General features: G+C 51.2%; 1 protein-coding gene across 1 annotated transcript in view; it reads right to left on the bottom strand.

Moving 5' to 3' along the window:
* Positions 1-438: 438 nt before the first annotated feature.
* Positions 439-10,518, bottom strand: part of CFAP65 (cilia and flagella associated protein 65) — a 45,041-nt gene continuing 34,961 nt past the window's right edge. The window contains exons 24-34 of the mRNA XM_036755714.1: positions 9,354-9,503; positions 9,048-9,164; positions 8,637-8,744; positions 8,049-8,111; positions 7,541-7,743; positions 4,925-5,044; positions 3,716-4,090; positions 3,034-3,189; positions 2,821-2,947; positions 847-1,271; positions 439-574 (exon numbers count right to left, since the gene is read on the bottom strand). Of these exons, the coding sequence (XP_036611609.1) occupies positions 439-574; positions 847-1,271; positions 2,821-2,947; positions 3,034-3,189; positions 3,716-4,090; positions 4,925-5,044; positions 7,541-7,743; positions 8,049-8,111; positions 8,637-8,744; positions 9,048-9,164; positions 9,354-9,503 (1,980 nt within the window). The remainder of the gene's footprint in view (positions 575-846; positions 1,272-2,820; positions 2,948-3,033; positions 3,190-3,715; positions 4,091-4,924; positions 5,045-7,540; positions 7,744-8,048; positions 8,112-8,636; positions 8,745-9,047; positions 9,165-9,353; positions 9,504-10,518) is intronic.

Below are 10,518 nucleotides of genomic sequence, written 5' to 3'. Positions count from 1 at the left end.
CTTTCCTCCCATCTGACTTGAAGAGCCCTTCAACAGGGCCTTGGGGAGAAAGCTTTCTCTTGGAATACATGGTTTAAAAAATTATAGGTAAATAATAAGACAAATTAATGTATGTCTATATTCCATGATCAGGAAGAAGTTATGCCTTCCTGGTGTGACAGTGAGCCTACGGGTCAGTAGCTGCCTCTTCCTTCATGTCTTTTTATATCTGTGCCAAGGGAGAGAGTTTAGAACCGATATGACAAAGAGGTTCACACGGTTCCTAGCATTGCCCAGGGCTGTCTGAGACTTGGATCCTCTCCGATTCCAAGTCCCTACCCACCCTAGCCCACACCTCTGCCACAGGGTCCCCTGCCTTCCTTCTCCCCACCCCCACCCCCCAGCTAGCACGCTTTCTAGTGACATTCAGGGCTAGCCAGAGAGCCCCAGGGTGGCTGGCTAAATCTGAGGGGTAGCTACTACACTCTCCCACAACCAGATGAGCTCCCGGCCCCATGGACTGTAACACAGACTGCCACAGTCCCCGGGACAGGGCCCTGAGTGCCGGGTGGGGCAGGGTGGGCGGGTTCTGGCGCTGTGGAGCCGGATAGGAGCCGGATCTCGGGGAACAATCGCACATGGAGGCAGGAAATTGGGGGGGTGGGGGCCAGAGGGAGCCACGTGGGGGAGGGGGGCTATATCGGCGCAGCTGGGCAGCTAGGGTTCCAGAGGTGGTGGAGTGGCTGAGCTGAGCTGTACTTCGGAGCACTTGACTGCCCTTTGCCGAGTTGTGCCAGGCTTCTGGGTTGCGGGCTGAGGCCCGGTGCCCGGTGTCCCGGGGGCGCGGATAGGCCGCCTCCGCCTCACGCGAGCCGAACGAACAAAACGTTCAGGTCCGGTTTGTGCGAGGGGCTCGGCGCGGGCCGGGAGCGGAGAGCCTGGGACACGGGCACGGGATCACCGGAGTGGGTCCTGGTTTCGGCTTGCTCACGGCCCCTGCGGCGTTTCCTCCTCCTTCTGCTGGCTGCTGCTGGCCGGGCGTCGGGTGGGGGGCCGGGGAGGGGGGCAGGATAGCGAATCTGACAGCAGCCGAGGGCCCGGAGCCGCAGGCGCTCGACTCCTCTCACCTGCGTGGCTCTCGGGGCTGACACGTCGGCGGGCCAGCCGGCCGGCAGCCGAGACAACAGGTGCGCCAGGACCTGGCCTGCCCAGCCCAGCCCAGCCCCTCCCCAGCAGCCCCTCCCCGCTCCCTCCCTCAAGCCAGCCAGCGTGGCGTGGTCCCTGGCCGGAGTCTGAGTGCCGAGTGCCGAGGCCAGGCTGGGCAGGCTCTTATAACACCCTGTCCGCCCCCACCCCCACCTCTTCAGCTCCCACACCACCCGCCTTCTACTCGGGCCACCGCCCCCGCCCCCAACACACACACACACACACACACACACACACACACACACGCACACACACACACCTGTCCGGACTGGTTTACTCCGGGCAAATATTGATTCAAGGGAGGCGGAGCTGCTTCCCCCCTATATCTCCACCAGTCTGGGACCCCACCATCCTAGGTCCCCTCACTCCCAACTTAGACTGATCCCTCAGGACTCCCGGGAACTGGGGTTGGGAGCTACATACACGCCTTCATTTGGGGGAGGGGTCTGAGAGGGAGGAAGGCTCGGGGACCTGGCGGTCACTGGAACAACACCAGATGTCATTTTTCCACCCACCTGCCATGCTGAGGGAGGGGGAGAGGAGGAGGGATGGCCGAGAGAAGTTGAAGGGGAGGGGAGGGGAAGGAGGAGCAACCCTAGCGAAAGAGTTGATGCTGGAGTTCTGCAATGCTAGGATTGAACCGGGGTGGCAGTGTGTGTGTGTGTGTGCGCCTGTGTGTTAGGAGGCGGGCTTTGGGACGCCAAATTCTGGGACGGGGTGTGGGCCATTTAGCTAAATCTGGTCCTTCAGCATTGCACCCAATCTAGCAGTGGGATCTGTGGAAAAGCGCCTTAATACATGCTTCTTCCCTAAGCCCCTGCCAGTGCCTCGGTTTCCCCAGGTTGGGAAGACGTGAGAGTCGGCTGCAGGCGGCTGGAGGGACCGGCGTAGCACTGGGTGGAGGTGGCGGGCGAGACAAGCAAAGGAAGTTGTCTCCAACCTTGTTCAGCCACGCTCTGTCACTCGGACAGCCTAATTTATAAAAGGCTGGACGCTCAGGGCTGACACGAGCCCGCCGCAACCCCTCCCCCCTCCCCACACCACCATCACCGAAGACTCCCTCCCCGCGTGGGACAGCCAGGCAACCAGGCTTCTTCATTCAAGGCTGCGAGAGGCCAGGGCACTCACAGCCCAGGCCGAAGCCCGACGCCTGGCATCAATGCAGCGCCATCTACCTGTAGCACTTGGAGGACCAGTGGTCAGAAGAAGGAGTAGCCAACCAGAGTGGGAGACATCCGACCCCCAGCGCATGCACTCCAGGCTGCTCTCAGACTTCAGTTTTGTTGTCCACCGCCTGCTACTCACCCCCAACACTCCTCTCTCAAAACTCTTAAAACTGCACATTACACTTTGGAGGGGGAAGCAGGGGAAGCCAACAGCCCCTTCCCACTGACTCTCCTCAGCTCCATCTCCCAGGAGCCCGGGCACCGGAAGGGGCAAGAGTCAAGACAGAAGGTGGCTGATGAGAGGTGCCATTTTACTGAAAAAGCTAGGGTGGAAGCCCGGGGAAGGGGAGTGGCTCTGGAAATCTTTTCTCAGGAAAGCACACGATCCCCGGCTGCAGGTCCAGCACCTAGAAAGATGTGAAGACGACAGGCCTTTGTTTGTCCCTGGCCCTGGGGAAGCCTAGAGTACCAGCTCCACGCCACTGAAGATGGATGTCTTCGTGAAAGTGTTGATCTGAGGCAGAGGCAGTTGAACAGTGCCCAAGTTTAGGTACTGCCCAGAGGATCCCTGGGGTATTGTGTCTGGGGTCGGCCCACTGGAAGAAATAAAGCACATGGCCAGGTGAGTGTGGGGCTCTAGTTCCCCTATTCCAGCCAACTATGCCAACACCGGTCCTCTCACCTGGGTAAGATCTTCACGGGGGGCTGTGGTGGAGGAGGGAGGGCGATGACACGGGGCTTCATGGTCAGCACCACCTCCCCACGGCTGGCCTCGATCATGATGTTCTGGATTATGTTTTCCAGCACTGACTGGCGAAGACTCAGGAAGCTGGGCAGCCTAAGAGTAACCTGGGCTCAGATCACTGCTGCCAGGAAATGGGGAATGGGGTACTGGACAGAAGAGGGGCTGGTACAGTTCAGCTAAGGACAGAAAGAGTCAGCAGGGCTGGCCAGGGGACAGACAGTTGAAGAAGGTGGAAAGGGCCTTCCTCCCTCTGGATTGTAAGAAGACTTTCTAAATTTCTAAGACATTTTAAGAAAGGTAGTGTAGTGTAATGGATAGGAACCCAGTTGCACAGCACATTGATAGGAAATGTTTAGACACTGGAAGTTCCTCCACTGTTGAAATTAAAGGCTGGACCCCTTTCCCACCCTACACCTCCCCTTGAAAACAAAATTAAAAATAATAACAAAAAAATAAAATCCACTTTAAAAAGGAGTCTCTTCTATGTTAAGGTTGCAGGTGCTAGATAGACCTTGACTTGTCCCCATGGTTCCTGGACAGGACATGCCCCCTCCCCACTTTTGGAACTAGAATGTACCCATTCCCTACTACCCACTTCCCCATCCACTCTCAGGCTCACCGGGAGATAGTCTCTTTTTCCCACCGGGCATTCTCTTCCTGCAGTATGCTATTCAGTCCTCCTGACAGCAACTGATCCAGAGACCTCTTCTGTATGCTGCTTGGAGAAAGACTTTCATCCAGGGACCCAAACAGCTTTCCCTTGTCCCAGGATTCTTCTTCATCTTCTCCCATCTCATCCTCCTTGTCTTCATCTTGATTTGCTTCCTCCTCTTCTCCCTCACACGAGGTGGAGATATCAGACATGTGGCCTAAGCTACTTTTCTGGTTTAGCATCCGAGCTGATTCCTCACTCCAGAACTGACTGAAGTAAGGAATGGGTTCTACCAGGGTACTTTCCACATCTTCATGGAACTTCCTGTCTTCCAGCAAGCCCCTAATAGGAAGGCCAGAGTTATGGGAAGGACCTGGCTGAGCCTGCCCCTTCTCATCCATTCCCACGTTTCCCACTGGGCCTAGGGCCTATCTGGGGATAGCACTGTGCCTGGCACTTCTGGGAAAAGGAATAAGGCAAAGCCAATAGTCAGCCAGAGGGTCTTATCTACATTGGTCCTAGCCAAGGTCCTGGCCAAGACACCAGCCAATCATTCTTACGAAGGGATCACGTGGACTTAGAGATTTTTCCCTCTCCCAAGCTCCTACAGAAGAAAAGATGGGTTTGGGATCCAAGGGACAAGAGCAAGGTTCCTATGAAACCTTTCTGAGTTCACTTAACAAATAAAGGTAAGAGGGGCAGCTAGGTGGCGAAGTGAGTAGAGCATTGGCCCTGGAGTCAGGAGGGCCTGAGTTCAAATTCGGCCTCAGACACTTAACATACTTACTAGCAGTATGACCTTGGGCAAGTCACTTAACTCCAATTGCCTTGACTTCCCCCACCCCCCAAAAAACAAATAAAAGTAAGAAGAGTAGTTTTGGTGGCTACAGAGCTGACTTAATTAATTGATGGGATCCTTTGGAAGAGGAGCAACTATTTTCATTATTGGGACCCTCAAAGGCATTGGCTTGTTGTCCTGGACACCACTAGGGGAGGGATTAGAGAGTGACAGGGTGAGTTACCTGAGGAAGTCCTCTCTAAAGTTGGTTGGGGGATAGAGGCCACGGGAGGCAGAGCTCAAATGGAGATAGAGAACAGGGAGTGAGCAGATACTCAGCTGGCTTTACGGGCCGGAAAGGCTGAGCTGAATGCTTCTAAGAATTTAGGGTCCAGTACCTGATAACTGTGGTCAGAATATCTGTCACGACCTGCTTTGCCTGCCTAGAAAATGTGCCCTGTTTAGGTTCATCCTCCGCTATCACCGATTCTCCCTCGTTTTTCTTCTCTCTGAGTGGCCTGCAAATACATGTAGTTTAGGTACCTTCCTGAGGAGACAGGGTAAGCCCACAGTTCATGAGTACTCAACAGTCTCACCTTCCCAAGCATGGCAATGTGCTATGGACTGAGTGGGAGACCACTAGGGAGCCCAGAGTTAGGTCCAGCCCATCCCTCTACCTCAACCTCAACCTGAACAAGGAGTCTCTCCCTACATTGGAGAGGAGGCAAATCTGGCCCTTTTTAGCTTGCTACCTCAGTTCCGTTCATCTTGGAGCAGTGCTAGACTGAGTAAAACTCCAGCTGATGCCTAATCACATTCCCCAAAGCAGTTCTTCTGAATTCTTCCTCTCTCCTCAAGCCACCAGCTACACTTCTAACCCTGTTATTCTCAACAGGTGACCTCTCTCCTTTTCTCTTACTCCGCTGAGATAAAGGCTTCCACATCTCAAAACTTAATCTGTTTTCACCCGCCCTTTCCTTCTTGCCTCCTGCCACAATGGGATGGGGGGGAATCTTTGGCAAGGCAGAGAATTCCATCTGTGTTTTTGATCCCATGCCCTTCTACTTCTTCCAGGACTTTGCTCCATCTGTCAACCTTTCCCTGTCTTGAATCTTCAACCTTTCCCTCTCCACTGGCTCCTTCTGTTTCACCTACAAATATAGTAAGGTCTCCTCTAATCTAAAAGATAGAAGCAAAAAAAGGAGACTCCCTTAGCTATGCTACCCACTTCCACCTTAGCCCATCTTCTTCCTTCTCTTCATCCCTAAACTCTTATAAAGAGCAATTCACATTCTCTTTTAACTTCCACACAAGTGCTTTATTCAACTCCTTACAATGTCGCTGGCTTCTGTCCCCATTGCTCTCTCAGAAAGTTACCCCCCAAAAAATAAAAAAGAAAGTTACCCAGAACCATCATCAACTCATTCAATGACATTTTTTTTCAGTCCTTGTCTTTTCTGACCATTCACTGTCTTTAATATCCTCACTCCTTTCTGCTTCCATGACACTGCATACACCTGGTTCTCCTTCATCTCTGACTGCTCCTCTAAATTACTCAGTTTCCTTAATGTTCTCAACCCCCAAGTTTCTGTCTTCAGCCCCCACTCTCTCCTGTCTCTTGGTGGTCTCTTCTGCTCCTATGGTTCTAACTATCACAATTGTAAGATTGACTCCCAAATCTCTAACGCAAACTTCTCTCCTGATTTCTCTATCCAAGTTTCTACCTACCTGTTGCCTTGGTTTTTGGCAAGCATCTAATATTCAAAATATACAAAAAGGGAACTCATCACTCTTCTCTCCAAATCTGTTTTTTTCTCTTGATTTTCTTATTTCAACTAATAGCACCACCATTTCCCCCATACTGAAAACCTTCAATTCCCCCCGCCCCTCAATCCAATACCCAAACGCTGTAGATTCCAGTTCCTAAATATTTCTCTCATAAATCCCCTTCTTCCCCTTCTCAAGCACACTCTAGGCACACTTTACTCCAGGCCTTCATTAACTCTCTCCTGGACTCCAATAGTCTCCTGATTTCTCTATCTCCAACTAGTCTCTTGCCCAACCAATCCATTCTTCACACTCTTGCCAAATTAACCTTTCTTATGCATAGGTCATGAAATCATACTTAAGAAAACCCCAAACTTCAGTGGCTCCCAAATGCCCAATAAGCAAAGTCCAATGTCTTCAGCAAGGCATTTAAGGTCTTCCAGAATGTGACTCCAGCCTTTCTATCCAGTACTATCTTGTTACTCTTCACATACTCAAGCCACAATGAATGAGGAACTACCACCTCCCCCTTCCCACCCCACCCCCCACCCATAGAGGCTTTGCCTTTCCCTAACTCTCTGACTTTGCTCATATAATATTCCCTTTGCTCATGTGATCTTCTCCCTGTCCCCAGGATCTCTCCCTCCACCCACCCACCCCCAAACTCTCACACTTCTCTGTCCATGACAAGCACGCATTTCTGAAGTACTTACAACGTGTAGGGCTCTGTTTCCTTATTGTGATATTGTGGTTTGTAGTTATTCTTGCACAGGTCTTACCACCCCACCCAACCCCTGGCTAAGCAGTAAAGTCCTCATGGCCTCTCCTTGTATCTCCTTCAACACCTTGCATAGGGTCATAGGGTTAGAACTAGAAGGAACCCCAGAGGTCACTTAGTCCAAACTTCTCAGTGTACAGACGAGGAAACTAAGGCTCACGGAAGTTGAATCTTCCATTTTTTCTCAGTATTTCTGAACTTCTCCAGTGTATAGGGAGGGGCCCTGGCTACGTTTTCGCCCTCCTTAAGTGAGTGGGCCAGAGCAGTGATGAGACAACATAAGGACCAGGGAATGTTGGAGGTTGCTCAGACACCAAGTCAATTTTCATCCCACCCATAAAAGCCACTTGAGTCTCTTTGTCCCATACCGCCCCCTGTTCAACTGTTCCCTGAAAGGAGCACATGGACACAGCCGGTTGGTTATGAGGTAGAGACGGAAGAGGGGACCTGAGTATCCCTGGGAACTCACTGGCAGAGGAAGTAGCAGGGGGATTCGGAGAAGAAGTTCCCCATGAAGTCCTCCATGTTATGGGCTCGGGCAGTGAGGCCCAGGTAGAGCAGGCAAGGCTTAGGTGCCTCAGGGTAGAGCCAGATCTTCCCGGTCTTGGGACACCTCAGATTCCAAGTGACTGGTGGGGTATAGGGCAGTTGTTTCTGGATGGGGGGCAAGGTCTGGGGAGAGGGAGATGTGCAAGTGGCAAGAGTTTGGAGTGTGTACCCATTTTCCTTCCCTACCCCTCAGTCAGAGGGCCCTGGCCCCAGAGTTCTGAGCTTTGGGGTCCTGTTCCCAAGAGAGATCTCCCTCCCTGAAGATTAGAGGTGCCAGCTAGCCCTTGGTGCTTCACAACCTTCCGAAGTTCTTTTCCCACCCCCACCCAAAACTCAGTGTGGTGTCTATCTAGAACCTAGGCAAGGGTTCTCTGAGAATATTCCCCAGGGAGCCTGAAGTGGTGACCAGGGAGGGGAGTTATAATTACCTTATACTTCCTGCCACGATCACACGCTGTACAGGATGAAGATTTCGAGAATTCACGTAGTCCCTGTAGAAGGGGAATGGAACCCCTGGCGAAGGGTGATGGGAGAGCCCCGAAATGGTGACTCTCTTCCCCTACCACAGACCCTGAAAGGACTGAACACTCAAATCCTCTCTGCACTCAGACCTTTCGTGGCCCACTCTGCCTTCCCTTTTAGGGAATCTTGTCTTTCTCTCCCAACTCCCAAGCATATCCCACTTCCTCCAGGGCAGGGGGTGGGATGTGAGAGCCAGGGCAAGCCATGCTGGCTTTTACCTTTTAAAGGTGAAATCTGCTTAAAATCCATCTCAAGGGCAGTCCTGAGACCAAAGAGACATCCCTGGGAATAAATACCTAGAAGGGGAGACACTCCCTACAAGGCAGTCACTTCTAGAGTTTCAGTTGCTGGGGAGTCAGTGGGAAGGGAGAGGATGCGGAGGGGGAATCTCTCAGCATGCTTATGGGTCAGAGCTTTTGCCCACCTCTTTATCATCTCTTTAGTGACTTCTCAGCCAGCTGAGTTGTTTGCATCGTGGGCCATCTGAGCCTTACCTCTAAATTCTTTTCTGTGATTGTAAACTCAACCTCTTGACGGTTCTTTTCCTTCTCCCACGCCTGCATCTCTGCTTCATACTGGGCCAGAGCTTTCTGTAGGTAAACCTAAGGTGGGTTGCGGTGAGGGTGGGAGTGAGAAGAGAATGGAGGGTCAGTGAAGCAAACCTCTTAGCCCCGCCTACTTTTCTGGCCTGTCTTCAGGGACTGAAACATCTTCTCCAGGTACAAATTGCCCCTGAAGTCACAGGATATTATCTGCACCAAGTCCAGGTAAAGGCCAGAACTATCAGGCACCACCCTCCAAGCACTGCTGCCTTCTGCCTTTACAGTTCCCCAGGAGTCACTTCCCTGTTCCTCTTCCCATCTGGGGTTTGGATAAGAGCAGCCATCCTGCTCTGGGCTCCTCACCTTGCACACCATGTCAAAACTGTAGAAACAGGCATGCTGTGAGGCCTTCATGGTCACCACACAAGGGATATTCTCCCCGGGAGCCACCACTCCCATCATGGGAGATAGTTTCAGTATCTAGGATGGACAGTAGCAGGGGAGAGCAGGGTGGGGAGGTATCCATGAGGCTTGTTCAGGGAGAAGGGCCAGGGGAGTTTGTACAGGAGGAGGAGTTTGTGGGGTAGGTTAGGACTGAGTGGGACAGATTGGGAGTGGGACTGGTGGAGTGGGCAGGACTGAGACTGGTGAGACTGGTGGGGTTCTTACCACATTATCTATTATACTTGATGACCCCAGGTCCCAGGAGAAGATGATGGACTCTTTCTCCGAGGCATTATTAAGGAATATGAGACGGCTGGATTTGGAGCACACTGGGATGTTGCCCAGGGAAATTCGAGACTGGGATAGGAATGCAACCTGTTGGGTGGAGATTGCTCAGGACTGGAATTGTGGCAGTGAGAAGGAAGAATGGGAGACTGAGTCAACCCAGAGCTAATAATACTTGTAGATGCTAACCTTCATGCTTCTGAAAGGTTATTACACAGAGGAGAGGGACCATCATCATTTAGAGATAAGTACTAAAACTTCAGCAGAAGAGATTAGTCGGAAATCTGGGGAATCTTTCCAACAAGTAAAGAGATTTCCAGTGAAGCAGACAAGAGAGGGGTAGTGGTTTTTATTTGTTTTTTTTTTTCTCTAGATATCACAGACCAACATCCATCTGGGCTTGAAGAGGGGCTAGCCTATCTGAGCCTTGATCCTGGGACCAAAGACCATTAGAGATTCTTAACCTGGGGTCCATGGAAGGACATTATGGGATCTGGGAACTTGGATGGGAAAAAAAAATTACACCTTTATTTTCACTAATCTCTTAGTGAAATTGAGGCATTTTTCTTCAATTATGATTATTTGCAACAAACCACAGGAGTATTGGGTTTTGCCAGATTGCCAAAGTGATCTGTGCTACAAAACAGGTCAATAATTCCTCTTTCCTGGTTAGTTCTCCAATTTTCAACTTATCTCTGAATGGCCCAAGTAGATGGCAGGATTGAAGCCTAGCGAGGAGACCCGTGAAATTTCCTCCTGCTGTGTCAGAGAATACACACTAGGGGGCAGTATAACCTTGTCTTTTCTGGCCCCATTAAATCTGAAGAGCATGCCTCATCCTGCCTCATTTCTTTTCAATCTAAACCTTTTTTTTTTTTTAAAAAATGCCTACTGTGTGCAAGGTCTTGGGCTATATGATTCATGAAAGATGGATATGAAAAAAGTCACACTCCCTGATCTCCGTCAGTCACTGGTTAAGATATGAGATATATCCAAAAGATATGTACACAAATAAACCTACTGAATTATAGGATAATACAATGTAGTGCTGAGACCAAGCCCTTCGCTTTACAGATAATATCATGGAAGGAGGTCCTGAGGAGCT

Source organism: Trichosurus vulpecula, chromosome 4 (assembly GCF_011100635.1).
Source record: "Trichosurus vulpecula isolate mTriVul1 chromosome 4, mTriVul1.pri, whole genome shotgun sequence".
Taxonomy (NCBI): domain Eukaryota; kingdom Metazoa; phylum Chordata; class Mammalia; order Diprotodontia; family Phalangeridae; genus Trichosurus; species Trichosurus vulpecula.
This window is presented reverse-complemented; position numbering and strand designations above follow the sequence as displayed.